Here is a 21,481-nt window from a genome sequence, read left to right as displayed (position 1 = left end):
TTTTTATTTCTTTCATTTTTCATTTCTCTTTCATTTTTCCTGCCTTCCTGTAGGTTACTTGAACACTTTTTAGAATTCCCTTTTGAATTATTGATAGCGTTTCTGAGTGTATTTCTTGGTAGAGTTTTATAATGATTGTTTTAGATAATGTATATATACATACAATTTATCACAGGTTATTGGTGTTGTCATTCTATCAACGCTAATAAATTATCGAAAATTTACTTCTCTTTTTGTCCTTATACCCTCCCCCATTTATAGTATAATTTCCTTCAGTGTTTTCTCTACATACATTTAGAACCATATCAGACAGTGTTATAATTTTTGCTTCACTTGTCAAACATAATTTAGAAAACTGAAGAAGAGATGGAAAGCCTATTGTATATATGTTTATTGTTCATTAACTTATTGTTCCTTCCTTCATGATTCCTTCCATATTTCCTTCTTTCATTATTTCCTTTCTGTTTAGAGAACATCCTTTAACCATTCTTTTAGAGTAGTTACAAATCCTCTAAATTTTCTTTTGTCTGGGAATGTTTTGATTTCCTCTTCATTCCTGGAAGATATTTCTGCAGGGTATAGGATTCTAAAGGTTAACAGTTTTTTTCTTTCAGCACTGTCTTATTTTTCCTTGGGCTCCAAAGTCTCTTGTTAATCTTCTTTCTTCTCTTTTTTCAGAGCTTTTTTATGTTTGTTTTAATGTAATGTGCAAGGTTTTGGATTATTCTTGGTGGGAGGTAGAGGGAAATGTTCATCTCTTCCATCTACCTGGAAGTGGTAGTCCAGGTTCATTTTTAGAATTCTTCTAGTGCAGTGCTTTGCACCGAGAAATTCTTGGTAACTGTGGCTTAGATGTATGAAGGAACATGATTTCCCTTGATCCATATATTTATTCTCTTTGTGCAGTCTGGGTTTGTAATTTGGTTTTCTAAGTTAGAAAGACTTGGATTCAAACCCTGGCTCTACTACATCCCAATTGTGTTGCTTTGGAGCTATTTAATTAACTTCTGAACTTCAGTGTCCTAATCAATAAAATGGTGTTAATAATAATGCCTTTGTCATAGGATTGCTGTAAAGTTTGTGATAATTTTTAAAAAATATTTATTTATTTATTTTCCTTGTTTTTTCTGGCTGCATCGGATGTTAGTTGCAGCACACGGGGTCTTTGTTGAGGCATGTGGGATCTTTTCGTTACGGCGTGTGGTCTGCTCGGGTTTCTCTCTCGTTGTGGTGCACAGGCTTCTCTCTAGTTGTGGTGTGCGGGTTTTCTCTCTCTAGTTGTGGCACGTGGGCTCTCTCTTTGAGGTACGCAAGCTCAATAGTTGTGGCACGTGGGCTTAGTTGCCCCATGGCATGTGGGATCTTAGTTCCCTGACCAGGGATTGAACCCGCGTCCCCTGCGTTGGAAGGCAGATTCTTTACCACTGGACTACCAGGGAAGTACCTGTGATAATTTTTATAAAGGTTTTGGCATATAGTGCCTGGCACATGGTGAACTTATAATAATAATTGTTATTATTATATCAATAAAGTTCCTTGTCAGTGAAGCTCATTTTCAGTTGCATTTCTGCCAAGTCACGCCTTCTCATATAAGAGAATTATACTTATCCTTTTACATTTTGTCTTGTTGGTTTTGGTGTGACAAGGTCACCAAATGCTTGTACTGACTAGCATATTTGATGAAGTCTCTTCTTACCAGATCATGAATTAGAATTTTTGACTAGGACAGTGCTGAGAATATAGCTCTGGCTTTCCTTCTGTTGGAGACGCCTCTCCAAGTTCTTAAGACTCATTCGTTCAATGCTTTTTGTATTCCATTTTTTTCCTGTAAATTACAAACACACCTAACTGAAAATTCAGTCCACCTTTCTCCATCTTGTCTCTAAAGATAATATGACCTTGTCCAATATGTTGCTGAAATCAGATTATGCTTTGTTTATGCTATTCCCTGATGTACCATTAGAACTACCTATTAAATAAAATGGAGCTAATTTAGCCAAAATCAATACCATGTGCTTTAGTGAACATACGCTGTTTCTCGTATGCTTGTTTTCCAAGTATTTACAAACCGTGTGGGATGCAAGGTTTGAACTCATGTAGAAACAGAGTGCTGGGGCTGGCAGCAAAGCTAGACTTCAGCACCCGTATTTTACAGCTAAAAGCTCATTGGCCCAGAGCACTGAGTCTCCAGGGTCATATGCTGTATATTTTTAAAGGACTTGAGCTCTGGACCCGTTTTTAGAGTATTATGGAGCATTCATGACACCTAGTGGCCAGGTACTTGCACATGGATTGTGCATCATAAATATCAGCATAAAAAATAATCTAAATAAAATATAAATTACTCTTAAAGGCTCTTTTTTAAGCTACTGTTTCTAATAAGAAAGAATTGATTGATCCTGAGATCCTATAGTGGAATATGTTGCAGTTTGACGGAGTGCCAGCAGAGGGTGCCAAGGGTTCATTCATCTACTCTGCCATGCATTTTTTTTTTTTTCCCCCTGAAAATTGTCAGAATTTTATTTTTATTTTTTATATTTATTTATTTATTTGGTTGTGATGGGTCTTAGTTGTGGCAGGTGGGCTCCTTAGTTGCGGCTCAGGGGCTCCTTAGTTGTGGCTTACCGACTCCTTAGTTGTGGCATGTGAACTCTTAGTTGCGGCATGCATGTGGGATCTAGTTCCCTGACCAGGGATTGAACCTGGGCACCCTGCATTGGGACCGCAGAGTCTTAACCACTGTGCCACTGGGGAAGTCCCTGTCAAAATTTTAGACCATCATTTAGGCAACGATTTTTGTCTGAGTTGTTTACTGCTATATCCCCAGTGCCTAGCATGGTGATAGACATATTTGTTGAGTTCATATTTATTATTATTAGAAATAATTTCTTTCATACTTTTCCTTAGGGATTTAAAAATTCAAGAACAATAAGGTTAATGACAAAGGTGTCTTAATGTTCAAAGCAGTGGATTAATTTGAACAACTGCTCAATATTTTACTTTTTGAATCCGGTATTTTAAAGTTATGATATTTGCAAAATCAGACCAGCTTTATCTTTTCATCTTTGGTTAGTTAATAGTTGGTGTCTGGTCTTCCAGGAAAGTCTTACATAATGTTTTCTTTTCTTCTGAATTCTCTGTTAAATTTCTAATAGTTCTAATAGTTCTAAATCGGACTATAATGAGTCTCAGAGAAATACATTAGTGGAGAGATTTGCCAAATTGGGGCACATTTCTTTTGGAACAGGAATTCTCCCCCACTAATGTGAGTTGTTCTTATTCTTTCCTGGGAAGTTAGAGTTGCTTTGTAAGACAGTTCAAGGATTTGAACACCACAGGGAAGCATCAGAGGAATGGGTTTTAACACTTGAAGATTTAATTTTAGAAGAGCATCCTAAATTTTGATGTAGTTCATGTTTTAAAAATTATTTTAGAGATAACTGGCTATGCATAAAAAAGAATGAAATAATGCCATTTGCAGCCACATAGATGGACCTAGAGCTTATCATACTAAGCGAAGTAAGTCAGACAGTGAAAGACAAATATCACCTGATATCACTTATATGTGGAATCTAAAAAATGATACAAATGAACCTGCTTACAAAACAGAAACAGACTCACAGACATAGAAAACAAATTTATGGTTATAAAGGGGAGAGTGGGAGGAGGGATACATTGGGATTAACAGATATACACTGCTATATATAAAATAGGTCAACAGTAAGGACCTACTGTAAGGCACAGGGAACTATATTCAATATCTTGTAATAACCTATAATGAAAAAGAATCTGAAAAAGAACATATGTGTGTGTGTAACCAAATCATTTTGCTGTACACCTGAAACTAACACAACATTGTAAATCAACTATACTTCAATTAAAAAGAAAAGATAACCGGCTATGTAAAAAGGCAAATGCATGTTCTTCGTGTTTGCCTTTGGCAGCTTGGTTAAAACCCATTGTGATATTCTTTGGAGTGCTGTGAACCTCCAGACATTTAAAATGGCATAGTGGGAGCGTTGTGGAAAGATGCATATTAATATTTAAGTTTCCCACAAAATCTGTTGTCCTTGAGAAACACTATCATATGAGGATAATGGGTACCCTCTGGTTATTTTATAGCCTCTAAATTATGCAGGTCAACATCACTGCTTTTTTTTTTTTTTGCGGTACGCGGGCCTCTCACTGTTGTGGCCTCTCCCGGACGCGCAGGCTCAGCGGCCATGGCTCACGGGTGCAGCTGCTCCGCGGCATGTGGGATCCTCCCGGACCGGGGCACAAACCTGTGTGCCCTGTATCGGCAGGCAGACTCTCAACCACTGCGCCACCAGGGAAGCCCAACATCACCGCATTTTAACCTCTCATTCCCGTGCAACAAAACATCAGGTGAGGGCTTCCCTGGTGGCGCAGTGGTTGAGAATCTGCCTGCTAATGCAGGGAACACGGGTTCGAGCCCTGGTCTGGGAGGATGCCACATGCTGCGGAGCACCTAGGCCCGTGAGCCACAAGTACTGAGGCTGCGCGTCTGGAGCCTGTGCTCCGCAGCAAGAGAGGCCGCAATAGTGAGAGGCCCGTGCACTGCCATGAAGAGTGGCCCCCACTTGTCACAACCAGAGAAAGCCCTCACACAGAAACGAAGACCCGGCACAGCAAAAATAAATAAATTAATAAACTACCCCCAACATCTTCTAAAAAAAAAAAGCAAAAACAAAAAAACATTAGGTGAATCATTATTCAGACATGCTGGTTTCTTTTTTCATGGCACAAGTTATGAAGTATTTATTTAAATGGTCTAATGCTTTACATCCTTGCTAATATTTCCCAAATATAAATTTTATGTGTGCTAAAATAATTGTAGTGGTTTTGGTACTTGACTAATTGTTTTAAACCCAACTTTTTATGAAATAAAAATGTCAAAACACTATGTTAAACTTGAACCAGATCATGGGACTAATTTTTCTAAAATTCAAAATGTTTGCTTCTTTCCAAGAATAATTTTGTTTTGTACTGAGTGTCTTAATTTGTTGTTAGTGTATTGCTTTGGAGCAAAAACTGAAAAAATTGACTGAAGATTTGAGTTGTCAGCGTCAAAATGCAGAGAGTGCCAGATGTTCTCTGGAACAGAAAATCAAGGAAAAAGAAAAAGAGTTCCAAGAGGTAAGGTAAATGGATTCATGAGGAGTTTGTCCAGAAGGCTCTTGTCGGCATTTCCTAGTTTGATCATTTGAAAAGAGGAGTGTCTGTCATTATTTGGGATGTTCCACTAGAGGGGAAATGCTTTGTGCGGAAAAGGCGTTATATTTTCCTTCACACTTTTCCATCTTTTAGTTTTTGACTGGAGAAGGGACTTAGAATGTTCTTTTTTATCCACATTTTCTGATTTGTTTGAAATTTGACACCAAGTAGGAAAGGATTGCATTTCTTAATTTCAAACACTCTGTGTTGTAAAGGAAATTGTATTACATTCACCAGGTGTTTTTAAAGGCTGTGAGTTGGCAAATACATTAGGAAGGTAATTGATGGGGAGGGGAATGAAGTTGGCAGACAAATTAGGGCTGAAGATGCCCTTGCATAAGGCTTGGTATCAGTTTCAGGTGAGTTAGCCTTGAAATGGGCCTATAGTCTTTCAATGAGAGTGACTGGAAATGTTAACCTGGTGTCCCTGTGTGATTATCCAAGTTAATTGGTGGCATTTCCTTCCTGTCATTCTCAATGGTCAGTGGCATAAGCTATTTGACATTTTAATTTTTTTTTTTTTTTTTGCGGTACGCGGGCCTCTCACTGTTGTGGCCTCTCCCGTTGCGGAGCACAGGCTCCGGACGCGCAGGCTCAGCGGCCATGGCTCACGGGCATAGCCGCTCCGCGGCATGTGGGATCTTCCCGGACCGGGGCACGAACCCGTGTCCCCTGCATCGGCAGGCGGACTCTCAACCACTGCGCCACCAGGGAAGCCCTATTTGACATTTTAAACTCCATTTTTGAGTGTGTTGATTTCTCAGCCGAGTTGTGACCGGCTACAGCTCAGCTCTACTCTTTTGCCCCTGGATACTTCAGAACAGAGGTGATTCATTTAAGTCGGGGATGAGGCGGGAACAGGCCAGTTTCCATGTGTTCTCCTGGCGGACTCCTTCCTCTTCCGCTCAGAGACCCGGATCTGATGCCCGGGACCCGTGCTATGGCTGCCTATATCAATCATCAGGTAGTCGCAGACCGGCTCCCATAATCTTCTGCTCTTACAGAAGAGCATTGCCTGGGGGAAGAATGGGTCTCGCCCTAGGCTCTCCCTTGTTAACCAGCATCAGTTTGATGCATTTGTCTTTTGCTTTTTAGGAGCTCTCCCGTCAACAGCGTTCCTTCCAAACCCTGGACCAAGAGTTCACTCAGACGAAAGCCAAGCTCACCCAGGAGCTACAGCAAGCCAAGAACATGCACAACATCCTCCAGGCTGAACTGGATAAAGTAGGGTGCTAACTGATTTCTCCCTCCTCCTTAACCTCCCCACCCCCTTTTTAATACAAGTCATTTCTATACCACAGCGGACATATGATATCTTTAAAGAAAGAAAAAAAAAGCTCTATCCTCACTTTCCTTACATATCAAAGTGGAGAGCAAACTGAACCTTTCTGGGTCTGGGTTTTCTTGTTTAGAGAAGGAGGGCAGTGAGTGAGGATCTCAGATCTGAAGGTCTGTGGGCGTCTCTGATATTCCAGTGGTTCTTGGTCATGCCACCAGCTGGGAGCTATCCCAAGTATTTATGCTTCCAAATAGTCAAAGCACTGAAAATTATAATTTACTTATTTAACACTCCCTGCACAAATGATCTCATCTGCTTTTATGGCTTTCTGTGTCATCCATGTGATGATGACACCCATGTTTATATCTCCAGCCTGGATGTCTGGTCTGAATTTCAGACTTGTGGGTGTGCATCTGATATTTCCAGTCACACATGTAATAGGCATCTCACACTTGAAACATGTTATTAATGGAACTCCAACTTTTTTCAGACTTGTTCTTTGCTTAGTCTTCCTTGTCCCAGTAAATAGCAATTCCATTCTTCACATCTCTCAGGCTAAAACCTCAGTGTCATCTTCACCTCCTCTTTTCCTCTCAACACCTCAAAGTAATCCATTAAAACTCTGCTGGCTCTACCTTTTTTTATTCACACACACACACACGTGTGTGTGCACGTGTATTTGTGTATATCTGTGCATATGTATATTTGCATTCATGAGTATATGTGTGTATTACATGAATAGTATAAACTTTTTTGTGTGTTAGAACACAAAATCTATATAGAACAAACGTACAACAATAAATTACTATAAGGCATGCCTCTCTTGTGACCATTATATATGTCAGAGGATAGAATCTTGTTGGCTACCCCAGAAACCTTTCATGTGCCACATACCTCCCTGCTAAGAATAAACCTGATTTCTCTGTCTTTATGTTTTATACTGGATCTGACTGCTTTCACCATCTCCAGCTCTATATGTGGTCTAAGACACATCATCTCTCACCTGGGTTTCTGTACCAGCATCCTAACTGGTCTCCCTGCTTCCACCCTTCCTCTTCACAGTGTGTTTTCAATCAGCAGCCAGAGGGAGTCTTTTCATCTTTTCAAGTATAGGTCAGATCATGTCACTCCTCTGCTCAGAAGTCTGCAGTTACTCCCCATTTCTCAGAGTAAGAGTAGGGTCGTTCCAAATGTATGCAGGAGCCTAGGTGGCCTTTCCACCACCTTACCCGCTCACCCCATCTCCCACTCTCCCCTTGCTTACCTGTCCACATGGCCTCCTTGCCATGGGGGGACACACCCAGCAAGTGGCAGGTTTGGGCTTTGCTCTTGGGGGTGCTCCGTCCCCAGACAGATCTGTAGGGTGTGAGCCTTCACTATCTGAAGCCTTGCTGCTCCAGTGTCACATTATGAATGACATCTTCCCGTGGTCACTACATAGACCCTTGCCCTCAGGTACTTTCTGTTTCTTTACCTTGCTTTATTTTTCTCCATGAGGTCTATCACCTGACATATAATAGAGTTATTTGTTTATTTAAATATTATCTTCTGGGGCTTCCCTGGTGGTGCAGTGGTTAAGAATCCGCCTGCCAATACAGGGGACACGGGTTCGAGCCCTGGTCCAGGGAAGATCTCACATGCTGTGGAGCAACTAAGCCCGTGTGCCACAACTACTGAGCCTGCGCTCTAGAGCCCGCGAGCCACAACTACTGAGTCCGCATGCTACAACTACTGAAGCCTGTGCGCCTAGAGCCCCGTGCTCTGCAACAAGAGAAGCCACTGCAATGAGAAGCCCACGCACTGCGACGAAGAGTAGTCCCCACTCACCGCAACTAAAAAGAAAGCCTGCACGCAGCAACGAAGACCCAATGCAGCCTAAAATAAATTAATTAATTAATTAAGAAAGATATTATCTTCCTTCCATCACTCAGATCTTTCCATGAGGACAGGATCTCGTCTGTTTAGTTTCCTGCTCTATCTGCAATGTGGAAGCACTAGATATCCAGAGCTTTATACTGTCAGAAGAAGCAATGTGGTCATTCATTCTTTTCTTTTCTTTTCTTTTTTTTTTTGGCCGCGCCCTGAGGCTTGTGGGATTTTAGTTCCCCAACCAGGGATTGAACATGGCCCTCAGCAGTGAAAGCGCAGAGTCCTAACTGCTGGACCGCCAGGGAATTCCCAATTCACACTTTCTTGATTACCATTGAGGTTATTTCTTTCAGAAGGTGATTTGCCATTTGTATCTTTTGTATAACATTTCTGTTTCTGTCCTTTGCTCTTTTTTTAAATGGACTTGCCTCTTTGTATATTGAATCATAGATATGCTTTATGTGTTGTATTTTGGAAATATCGTGTTTATTCTGTTGTATTTATTGCAAATGTGTTCTCCCAGTTTGTTTTCTCAATTTTTGTTATTTCTTATCTCATTTTTAAAAATTAGTTTATTACTATTTAGTTGTTTTATTTTTTTGTGGTTAATTGTTTTCCTTGTGGCTTCCTCCTCAAACCCAGCCTTTTTCATCAACATATGCTGCTGCCAAGTAATGTCACAGGTTGACATGACGGTATTTTAAGTTCAACTTCTGGGGCCTTATTAAGCTGTTATGTATAGTGGGTCTCAACCAAAATAGATGATATCAATTATTATATTCCATGACCTTTTTATTCTTTAAGAATACATAGTTATTTAAAAAGTAAAGAAACATGAAGCTTTGCTTTGTTTTCTACTGGTAGGTCACATCTGTAAAGCACCAGCTGGAAAAAAAATTGGAAGAGTTTAAGGAAAAGTTCAGTAGAACTGAACAGACCTTACAGGCGAGTCAGACCAAGGAAAATGAGCTGAGGAGAAGCAGTGAGGTAAGTGAGGGGTAGAGAAGAGTATTTGTCAACTTCTGTACAGGAGGAAGTGGGAGGGTTAAAGAATTTCTATACCATTTTCTAGTAGTTTATTATAGCTACATTTTTGTTTTTAATTTGCCAGAAGTATATATTACAGTGTTTTGTATAAAATCTATGACATAGAACATGTGGTTTTTTTTTTCACTTTCTATTCTGATATAACTTACTAATATACATCTAGCAATTATAGGAAAGCATGACTTACATTAAGACCATGTACTACTCTTTTGTTTTTTCTTAAGATTGTTTTAGACCACCAGTGAGGTGGAAGGATGGAAGAAAGCAAGGGATTTTCTAAATAGAAAGAAACAAAACTGGTGATGGGAGGTATAATTTAAATCCCTTTTCCAAGGGTTGGCTTTTGCATCATCAAATATTAAAAACCTTGTGCAAAGTAATAGACTTAAATATAAAATTTTTTACAGATAAAGAGTTTCTAGATTTCATATTGTTATAAAAACCTCAAGTAATTGTAAATTGTATTACTCTGGCTTCAGCAGTCAACATTAACTTTCATGTTGAGTGTGTGCAGACATGGGTGATGGTGTCTTTGCTGGGTTTTTTTGGGTTTTTTTTGACCATGCTGCATGGTATATGGGATCTTACTTCCCCCACCGCGCCTCCTGCAGTGGAAGCACGGAGTCTTAACCACTTGATCACCAGAAAATTCCCATGACGGTGTCTCTGGAGAGTCATGGTAACGATACAAAATTGTGGATGAGGTTTCCCAATGGCACAGAGTACAGGGCGTACCCTGATGTTGCTTCTACCGATAGGATTTTATCTGTACTTAACTTTATTTATTTATTTATTTTTGGCTGTGTTGGGTCTTTGTTGCTGCATACGGGCCTTCTCTAGTTGTGGCAAGCGGGGGCTACTCTTCGTCGCGTTGCTCGGGCTTCTCATTGTGGTGGCTTCTCTTGTTGCGGAGGATGGGCTCTAGGCACACGGGCTTTGGTAGTTGTGGCACACGGGCTCAGTAGTTGTGGCTCGTGGGCCCTAGAGTGCAGGCTCAGGAGTTGTGGCACACGGGCTTAGTTGTTCCGCAGCATGTGGGATCTTCCCGGACCAGGGCTCGAACCCGTGTCCCCTGCATTGGCAGGCGGATTCTCAACCACTGCGCCAACAGGGAGGTCCCCGTACTTACTTTAATTTGCTTCTCTCTGAATATATTTAGTTGCTTGGAGTTTATTTTAAAGGGCTTAATTAAGAACCATTTAGGGACAGTTAATAGACTGAAACAATATGAATAGAGTCATAAATCTACATTGTAGTTTTATGAAAAAGCACCGCAGAACATTAGAGGTTTCTTTTCCAGCAAATGTCACAGGAAAGAATTTGTTTTCACTAATCTTTTAACTATTATGCAATTACTTTTTAGATTGTACGGGTTTTTTTGTTTGTTTTTTAAGTTCTCTGTAAAGAACAGTGATTTATCCAGGTGAGCCAAGTCTAAATATATTTATCCCCTCAGCTTCAAGGAGTGTATTATGGTTATAAAATCAGAACGTCTGTCAGTAGCAAAGAAGAGGTTGTTAAAGCAGCTATAGCCTCAGAGGGGTAATACTGCTGGAGAGAGGAGGCCACAGCCCCAGAAACCCGAGTGGAAGAAAACTTCATATCAGATGATGGTTTCATCAGCAAACGTTTTTAAATGAAAGCGTTTGTTTCAGCAAAACAAATGTTCGCCGTTTGGCCAGTGGGGACCAACCAACAGATGCTTCTGCTAACATTTCCACAGGCAGACTGGCACTGAACTCTTCCCTCTGTGAGCTTCCCTTTCAGCCAGGAACTCTCCCGCGACTCCACTGGCTGCCTGGTGGAAACATTTTGTAAAATCGATCGACTGGTTAAGAGGGTCCAAACACTTTGCAAACGGTTTGCTTGGCGAAGGCTCCATAGTGGGCTGGACATTTCTTGCAGGTGTTTTTGAAGACCCATGCATCCCTGCAGGGCCTGGTTTGTCAGCTGTGGAGCTGTCCACTATGAACTCTAGCTAAATGCCCGTCATGTTGCACTTAATATTTCATTGATTTCTGTGTCCAGTGAGGGCAGTCATTGGAGGTGTGTAGCTCAGGGCCAGGGAATTCATTTAGTATTTGTCTTTAACTTACGTTTTTGTGTGTGTGCCTTCTTTTGAGGATGATATCAAGAATTCAAAGGGTTTAGCTGGCTCTTGCAGTTTGAATTGGGATTGGAATCAGAAAAGCAATTTACCCAGTTAGACTGGTGGTATAACTTCGAGGTAAAATTTTGGTGACTTTAAAGTGAGCGAGATCTGAAATTGCATCACTTTTCTGCCACCTCCCTGCTGTGTGACCTGGGGACAGTGATTACCATTTCTGAGTCTGACTTTCCTCATCTGCATATGGGGACTAATACTAACCCTCCAGAGCTGCATTAATGATTAACTTAAATATTGTGTGTCAAATGTTTAGATCCGTGCCCAGCAAGCACATAGGGGCTCTTTGGTCTTCACAACTGTTGTAACTTTTTGATGCTACCACTGTTTGCTCTCACCCATAGGCACAGAAAGGATGGGCAAAGGAAAGGGCATTTGAGATTTTTCACATATAAAATTGCAGCCCATTCTAGTCTTATTGTGCTGGGTATCTTTCTGTATCTAATTATAAGTACAAACAAGTTTAGCACGCTTATAGGTTTTGGATGCCAAAAAAATGAGACAGTTTTACTGAAATTTTCCTTGTCCATGTTTAGCAAACTAATATGCTGCTCACAGTGAGAAATTATCAGTAGTGGAAATGTGATTTAATGGCCCAATCAAGGGTAAAGTTAGCATTTAGTATCAAAGTGAATGGAAGGTTTAGATAAGCTGCTCATCCAGCATCCAGTGCCAACCCCATAGCATTGGGGTTAGGCAATCATATACCATCGTTTGACAGCAAAGATGAGGGAACACTTGCTTGGGGACCTTCCCGAGCGTGGGGACCTGTATTACAACAGGGTCCGCTAAGGGGCCTGGTCTGGCAGGCAAGAATGATGAGGTGGAAGGAGAAAAACACATCCTTTGCATCCATCCCTGGTCCACCATATAGACTTCGCCCAGCAGGGGACGTATTAAGCTTCATTCATGGATGGGATCATGAAATGCCACACAGTAACTGAAATTTGTTTTGTCTGGTCCTAGGAAATGATGCTTCCCTGGTTGCTCCTAAACCAAAGTTGATCTGGCTGGAATTGCTTGCTAAGCTCTAAGGCTGGCTTGTGGTTATAGGGTTTTTTGTTGTGTTTTTCCAGACTAGTGCCCAACTCTGCAAATCATGTGAGGTCGCAAGAGCTGCCTAGGAGAATATATCCTTGTATGCTTAACGCATCATTGGCAATGAGCCACCCAGTCAGGTCCTAAGTGGCTGTAAGCTGTGCAGAAAATGAATTGCTGATGGGTGGCAGCCTACAGCTCCATTTTCAGATGTTCATTTTCTAAATTCTGGCTTTTTAAAATTCTTGGGTTGGCCATAGCCATAGCATGATAAGCCTGCTGGGTCCCAGGATTGGCTGAACATTTCTTCATTTGAAACAAGTATTTATGGAACTACTGCCAGAATAGACAAAGACTTGTTAATCTTTTCATTGAGCTTAGTATTCATTTAAATGTCTCCAGTTATACACAGACATGGATAGAGACGAACAGACACATAAACATAAGTTGCACCCTCCCTCCTGGGGTCCCTCCCCACCTCTTCTCCTCCTTTTCACCTTCCTTTCTCCTACTGGGATGCACCCAGCTTTGCATACAGTGTCTTGTCAGCTTTCTTGTCACGCCTCTAGATGTACGTGCCATTTGATTTGATGATTTTTTTTTAGGGTAAAAAATATAAGTTGCAAAATAAAAATGCTAAGTCAACTCAGATGGTTGCATTCTAGTTACTCTCTTATGTTGAGCTCATTTAGCTGATCTTAGCATTGATCACACACATCTAGCTGCTGTTAAATTTTAGGAAGAAACACTACTGATAATGCTCCATTACCCTTGTTAAAGTACGTTAAGGTATTTTTCCTTCACATCTGTGATCTCATTTGAGTGGTGATTATTTTGGAGCCTGAAGAGCAAACAAGCGATTATAGATTCTCTAGTTGAATGATGCTAGTTTAAGTCAGTAACATCATTGCACTTCAGTGATCATTCTTTGCAGAATTTCACAATGACTGGTATGAACGTCAGTCTTGAGATGAGTTGGAGCGGGCTTTTAGTTCTGGTTGATCTCTTAATTTGATAGCTTGTCAGTTGAGCTCATGGAAGGGAGGTAGGATCAGGACAAAGGAGACAGAAATATAACTGCAACGGACTCTGTCTTATTTTGATGATGAAATGAACATATATACATGAGCACAGCAGCTGCCAGCGAGTTTTCAAGTACTTTCTACCAGCCAGATTCTCCCTCTTCTTGAATTTGGCTTTGCTACGTTGGTACCCATCTGCTGGTAGTAACCAGACTGATAATTGAAGGCAGGCTTCCAGCACTGAATTGCCAGGGCCATCTGTTTTCCAACAGTGCAGTAGGGTTTTGGAGGATGGGTCTTAATTGTTTCTTTAAGATTAAAAAATTTCCCCTACTTTTCAGCTTTTCAGAGGGATATTTTTTAAGTGTGTGTGTGTGTTTTAAAGTCGGGCTTATGAATCCCCCCCCCCCCCACCACCAAGGATGGGAGTTGCTTGATTCTGTCAGTTTGTAATGATATATGCCAATTCCCAGTGTTCCAGAGGGTGGCATATAATATAGGTTGAAATACTTATCAGCTGTAATGTCATTGAAGGTTGAACAGCAGGTTGAGGAATATGGATAGAGGATTTATAATATTTATTATGCAAGTCATGTGGTTAATAAGAAGCATTTTTATTCAGCATGAAAATATTTCTTCATTTTAAGACTCAGAAAAATAGACAGATCTCCCTAGAAAATAGTATGGGGCTGCATATGTGTCTCTGCTACTCTATGGCACATCGATGCATGGGTCCTTCATTTAATCAGGTACCCAAAGGACCTTTTTTCACTGTGAAATCTCAGATTCCTCCACCTAGAATTAATTCTTCCATGCTCCAGCCCTCTGATTTCCCATAGGACACTTCATCTCTCTTGAGGATGTAGTGCATCTTGGTGTGTATTAAGTGATTGGTATTACATCGTCCCCCACTGGCGGGTACCTGGTCCTGGGGGCAGAGACTCTCTTAATTTGTAGCTGCATCTTTCATAATGCCCATTCCAACATCTTTACATTGCAGACTTTCTTAATGAACATTTATTAAAGGTAATTTTACTCAAAGACATTCCCATAACAGTGAACCTTAAGATGGTTTTATAACGAAACATCAAAATTTGTCACGTGAATTTTTTGTTTCGTTAGCACCTCAGAACTTTGCAAATATATGTGTGTGTGTGTGTATATATATATATATATATATACATACTTTTTTTGTTTTTTTTTGTTTGTTTGTTTGTTTTTTGCGGTACGCGGACCTCTCACTGTTGTGGCCTCTCCCGCTGCGGAGCACAGGCTCCGGACGCGCAGGCTCAGCGGCCACGGCTCACGGGCCCAGCCGCTCCGCGGCATGTGGGATCCTCTCGGACCAGGGCATGAACCCGCGTCCCCTGCATCGGCAGGCGGACTCTCAACCACTGCGCCACTAGGGAAGCCCGCAAAGATATATTTGATCATTCAGGTGTGATGGGGACTTGGAGCATTTGTGCTTTGGGGGAGCTTGTAAATAGGCTTTTCCTTATGAACGAACACTTTCACAACCATAGGGACATCCAGAAAGTTCAAAAAATATATTTCTCGAAGTAAAAAGATTATCATCCATTTTGGATTCTGTGCTTTTGACTTCTATTTATAAAATCATTTTATTGAAGTAAAACTATGTAACTTCATTGCTCAGAGGGAAAGTGTGATTCCTCCCCTAGTGAGATACACACACAGTCCCATTAGGGACCCTCACCAAGGCAGAAGTCCTGAGTTGCTTGAGCATCTGCTTGGGTGATAACTAACTAAACCTGTGCTTTAGGAAATGAAGAGGGAAAACAGCCTCCTTAAGAGTCAGTCTGAGCAAAGGGCCAGAGAATTTTGCCACCTGGAGGAAGAACTGAAGAAGGCCAAGCAGCGTTTGAGTCAGAGCCAGAACTTTGCAGAAGAAATGAGGGGTGAGTAAATGTAGCGTTTTTGAGTTCTTTCTCTAGGCTAATGTTCCCATGAGGGAGGATGGATATCATTAGAAGCTTCTTTGAATTTTTCCATATCTTCTCCCAGAGAGATGTCTGCAGTTGATGTGGAAAAAGTTTTTGCTTTTCCACTTTTTCGTTTCCAGAGTGATAGTTGGACTTTTTTTTTTTTATTGGAACACACTGAGTCCCCAGATGCCTGGTTTTCAGCACTTTGAAACCAGAAGGGTAAATATTTTCCACACAAAAGTAAATTGTTGGGGCTGTCTCTCGCCTCAGTGCTATTTTGTGTCTCAAGTGTGTTTGTTAGTTACATCCAGACGGCGCATCTTCTCACCCATCACCATTTCCCTTATAATGGAAAATCCTATGTTAAATGCATGTTTTCCCAGCCCTTAGTGACCATTGTTTTGGGATGGCTTACTTGACTGAATGATTTTATTTCCTTATTCTCTGTATAGCCATAGAATGATGCTGTATACACCAAATGAATCCACTGTTCATTTCACATTTATGTATATATAAATATGAATGAGTCTTTCCTTACATTTATGTTCTCCCCTGAGGTATTTGCACATCTTGGATTTCTTTTAACCTGACTTGTGGAATGGGTGTCACACTTCTCTGTGACTGTTTTCTTTTTTAAATTCCAGTCTCCCTAAGACAGCTTTCAATTTTTCCATGGCAGGAGGTAGAAATGTCAATCTTCAGCTTTTTTTAAAGAAAACTATAGGAAAAGAAAGGGTTAGGGCGTTTTTCAGTGTTGGTCACCAGTATCATTGTTTGAGGTCCTCACACGCGAAGTGGACTGATATCCCCTGTGGCGCTATCTCTACCAGCCTTCCACTCTCAGTATGTAGACTGAGATTAGGGGGCTAAAAATAGGAATGATTTCTAGTTACATCTGAGTTTATAATACATGCTACTTTTTCATCTACTATTGAGATTCACAACTTTTATTCTTCTTCAACATACTTGGGAAGCCTTCCCATCATTGTTGAATGAAAGCAGTGTGGTTATTCTCAACTAGCAGGGGCCAGTGGGCAGAGGGGAGTTTTTAGGCAGAGGACAGGTGGTAATGGAGTTTGTGACATCTTCCTGATGATTCTCATCTTCACAGGCACCACCCTCACTGTGAGGGGCCGGGATGTGGGGGGATATTGCTTCCCAGTGATACTCACACGTAGGCCTCGAGAGTTACTAATATATAGCACCATATACTATTAAGATATATATATATATTACTTGAAGTATAGTTGATTTACATGTCAGTTTCAGGTGTACAGCACAGTGACTGTGGTTTTTGTTTTTTTTTGTTTTTTTTGTTTTTTTTTGCTGTACGCGGGCCTCACTGTTGTGGCCTCTCCCGTTGTGGAGCACAGGCTCCAGACACGCAAGCTCAGCGGCCATGGCTCACGGGCCCAGCTGCTCCGCGGCATGTGGGATCTTCCCGGACTGGGGCACAAACCCGCGTCCCTTGCATCCACAGGCAGACTCTCAACCATTGCGCCACCAGGGAAGCCCAATGACTGTGTTTTATACACACATACACACACACACACACACACACACACACACACACATATATCCCTTTTTCAGATTTTTTCCCCTTATAAGTTATTACAAAATATTGAGTATAATTCCCTGTAACACTTTATACTCTAGTACTTATGCCTGATCCTATGGATTTTTTGGCTAAAATGGCGAAGACGTTATTTACTTTTCTGAGAAATCTGGAATACTCCATAGTATTCCTGAGATATTTCCATTTTAGTGCTGCTCTTGTCACACTTTTCTCTCCTTGAATAAGTATTTCCAAAGGGCAAAAATATGCATATACATAAACACATACAAGGAAAAAGAATAAAAGAAAGTTTCATGTGCTTAGGAAAATAATCCCTTGGTATTTTATACAACAACACTTTCTTAAGCTGCTGAGAAAGGAGATAAACAAATGTACTGCCATCCTGAAAAGGACCATTTTCCATTGTCTTTATATAAGCTTAGATAATTATCAGGCGATCTGTTTTCAAGGAGGTATGCAGGCAGTAATGCCAGTTTGTACAGGACTTGAGAAGCTGTTAGTTTGTTTGGGTTTTTTTTTTTGAGAGTTTAGAATTCTTGTAGAATAAATATTTATTAAAATCATGACAACTTAAAAAATATCTTTTTTAATAGCTAAGAATACTTCTCAGGAAACCATGTTAAGAGATCTTCAAGAAAAAATCAATCAGCAAGAGAATTCCTTGACTTTAGAGAAACTGAAGCTTGCCCTGGCTGATCTGGAAAAGCAGCGAGATTGTTCTCAAGACCTTTTGAAGAAAAGGGAACATCACATTGAACAACTGAATGAAAAGTTAAGCCAAACAGAGAGAGAGTCCGAAGCTTTATTGAGTGCTTTGGAATTAAAGAAGAAAGAATATGAAGAATTGAAAGAAGAGAAAACTCTGTTTTCTCGCTGGAAAAGTGAAAATGAACAACTTTTAAATCAGATGGAATCAGAAAAGGAAAGCTTGCAGAGTAAAATTAATCACTTGGAAACCTGTCTTAAGACACAACAAATAAAAAGTCACGAATACAATGAGAGGGTAAGAACACTGGAGATGGAAAGAGAAAATCTGACTGTCGAGATCAGGAACCTTCACAATGTGATAGACAGCAAGACTGCAGAGGCAGAGACACAGAAGCAAGCTTATGGAGAACTACAACAGAAAGCCGAGTTCTCAGATCAGAAACATGAGAAGGAAATAGAAAATATGTGTTTGAAAATTTCTCAGCTTACCAGGCAAGTTGAAGATCTAGAAGATAAGCTTCAGTCACTGTCAAGTGAAATAATGGACAAAAACCAGCGTTACCAAGACTTGCACGCTGAATCTGAGAGCCTCAGGGATCTGCTAAAATCCAGAGATTCCTCTGCGGTGACAAGTGAGTCTCATCAGAGAAGTCTTTTGGCATTTGAACAGCAGTCTGCAGTGAATAATTCCTTTGCAAATATAATTGAAGAACAAGAAAGCGTGCCTTCAGAAAGGAGCGAATGCCATTTAGAAACAGACCACAGTCCTAAAAGCTCATCCATGTTACAAAACAGAGTCGTTTCTCTTGAATTTTCATTAGAGTCTCAAAAGCAGATGAACTCAGATCTGCAAAAGCAGTGTGAAGAATTGGTGCAAATCAAAGGAGAAATTGAAGAAAATCTCATGAAAGCAGAACAGATGCATCAAAGTTTTGTGGCTGAAACAAGTCAACGAATTAGTAAGTTACAAGAAGACACTTCTGTTCATCAGAATGTTGTTGTTGAAACTTTAGCTGCCTTGGAGAGCAAGGAAAGAGAGTTGCAACTTTTGAATGAAAAGTTAGAAACTGAGCAGGCAGAGATTCAAGAATTAAAAAAGAGCAACCATTTACTTCAGGAATCTCTAAAGGAGCTACAACTTTTGTCTGAAACTCTGAGCTTGGAGAAAAAGGAAATGAGTTCCATCATTTCTCTTGATAAAAAGGACATTGAAGAGCTGACCCAAGAGAATGGGACTCTCAAGGAAATTAATGCAACCTTAACCCAAGAGAAGATGAACTTGCTCCAGAAAACTGAGAGTTTTTCAAACTGTATAGATGAAAGAGACAAAAGCATTTCAGAGTTATCTGACCAGTACAAACAAGAAAGACTTACTTTGCTCCAAAGATGCGAAGAAACGGGAAACGCATTTCGGGATCTTAGTGAAAAATATAAAGCAGAGCAGGAAAAGAACTCTAAATTAGAATGCTTGCTGAATGAATGCACGAGTGTTTGTGAAGATAGAAAAAATGAATTGGGACAGCTAAAGGAAACATTTGCAAGGGAACACCAAGCATTTGTATCACAATTAGCATTAGCTGAAGAAAGAAACCAGAGTTTAATACTAGAGTTGGAGACAATGCAGCAAGCCCTGAGATCTGAGGTTACAGATATCCAAAGCAATTCCAAGAGGGAGGCTGACAGCTTAAAGCAAGAAATCATGACTTTAAAGGAAGAACAAAGTAAGATGCAACAGGAAGTTAATGCCTTATTACAAGAGAAGGAGCACCTGATGGAATTAATGAAGACGAAACATGAGCATCAGCATCTAGAATTGGAACCAATTCAAGACTCTGTGAAAGTAGCAGAGAGGAAGATAAATACACGTCACGTTCAACTTCCGATGGACCTTGAAGTTAAAGATGCTTCTCTAGACAGTTATAACGCGCAACTGGCACAAGGAGAAACTAAAGTGAGAAACATGGAATTAAAACTTCAGGAGAGTGAGAAGGAGGAGTACCTACAGCACGAATTACAAGCTGGAGGAGAATTAGAAACTGGAGATGTGCAACAAGACATTCAGTCACGAGATATTAGTGGCCTTGGAAACTTTGAAATAGATCCAGAGGAAAAATACGTTTCGGTGCTTCACGAGTTATCAACAAGTCAGCAGGACAATGCCCACCTGCAGTGCTCTCTACAGATGGCAATGAACAAGCTGGACGAGTTAGAGAAGATGTGTGAGGCATTGCAGGTGGAAAAGCTTGAACTCATATCTGAGCTGAACGACTCAAGATCAGAATGTGTCACAGCAACTAGCAAAATGGCAGAAGAGGTAGGGAAACTAGTAAATGAGGTTAAAATATTAAATGGCGAAAATGGACTTCTCCAAGGTGAGTTCGTGAAAGAAACGCCAGAAAGTGAATTTGGTGAACAGCAAGATGAGCAGACGTCTGTGTCCTTAAATCCTTTGGATGACAGTAATTCCTATGAGCACTTGACAGTGTCAAACAAAGAAGTTCGCATGCACTTTGCTGAATTACAGGAGAAATTCTCATCTTTACAGAGTGAACACAAAATTTTACACGATCAGCACTGCCAGATGAGCTCTAAGATGTCAGAGCTACAGTCCTACATTGACACGTTAAAGGCTGAAAATTCAGTCTTGTCCATGAGTCTGAGAAACTCTCAAGGTGACTTGGTAAAGGAGGTGATGCCAGGACCCGGGGAGAAGCATTTTCTGTCCTTGTCACTCTCTGGTGTGACTGACAGCCCTGGTAATGCAATAGAATCCTCTTTTTACAAAGATGTTTTAGAGCATATGGGAGAAACATCCCTTTTGAATAATTTAGACAGGACTGTTTTGGCAAACCAGTCCAGTGTAGAGAAGGTCTCTTGCAGTAGTCTGGAGGAGGAGAATCTGACTGAGAGAGAAATCCCCTCTGTCCCGCTGAGGAGCGTTGAAGAACTTGAGACCGTCTCTCAGATGTACCTGCAGTCCTTCAAGAAGCTAGAAGAGAAAATTGAAAGTCAAGGGATTACGAAAAATAAGGAAATCGAAGAACTCGAACGGTTACTAAGTTCTTCAAGGGAAGAGCTTGACTGTCTCAGGAAGCAGTATTTGTCAGAAAAGGAGCAGTGGCAGCAGAAGCTGACAAGTGTGACAGCAGAGATGGAGTCCAAGTTGGTGGCAGAAAAGAAACACACGGAACACCTTACTCTTGAGCTCGAAGTAGCGCGACTCCAGCTTCAAGGTCTGGACTTAAGCTCTCGGTCTCTGCTTGGCACCGACATAGACGATGTAAGTATGTGGGACTGACATGCTATTTCTCTAATCGAGTGCCTAGTGGGCACGCAATCAATGTTTGTTGAATTGAAATCGAAATTAAATCTAAACTAAAATATTTTTAGGGTTCAAGGACATAAGAACAGAATATACCAAAGCTTTGAAGAAATAAACCAGAACTTTAGGAAAGTGAGTCAACTTTATTTGAGGAGTAAATTTCTATCATGATTATCTTTAAACACTATTATATTGGACATTACTAAAGATGTTTTTTAAAGACTCCTGGAGAAAATCATGTTACAGTGTCAGAACATGTTCTTCAGGACGTTTGTGTG

At 40.6% G+C, this 21,481-nt stretch overlaps 1 protein-coding gene across 3 annotated transcripts in view; it reads left to right on the top strand.

Moving 5' to 3' along the window:
• Positions 1-21,481, top strand: part of CENPF (centromere protein F) — a 59,611-nt gene that overhangs the window by 17,615 nt on the left and 20,515 nt on the right. For all 3 annotated transcript variants that reach the window (XM_032646747.1, XM_032646732.1, XM_032646738.1), the window contains 5 exons: positions 5,032-5,157; positions 6,331-6,459; positions 9,248-9,370; positions 15,435-15,570; positions 17,767-21,161. In XM_032646747.1, coding sequence (XP_032502638.1) covers positions 5,032-5,157; positions 6,331-6,459; positions 9,248-9,370; positions 15,435-15,570; positions 17,767-21,161 — 3,909 coding nt within the window. The remainder of the gene's footprint in view (positions 1-5,031; positions 5,158-6,330; positions 6,460-9,247; positions 9,371-15,434; positions 15,571-17,766; positions 21,162-21,481) is intronic.

Source organism: Phocoena sinus, chromosome 1 (assembly GCF_008692025.1).
Source record: "Phocoena sinus isolate mPhoSin1 chromosome 1, mPhoSin1.pri, whole genome shotgun sequence".
NCBI lineage: Eukaryota > Metazoa > Chordata > Mammalia > Artiodactyla > Phocoenidae > Phocoena > Phocoena sinus.
Note: the sequence above shows the minus strand (reverse complement) of the source record. Positions and strands in the feature narration are given on the sequence as shown.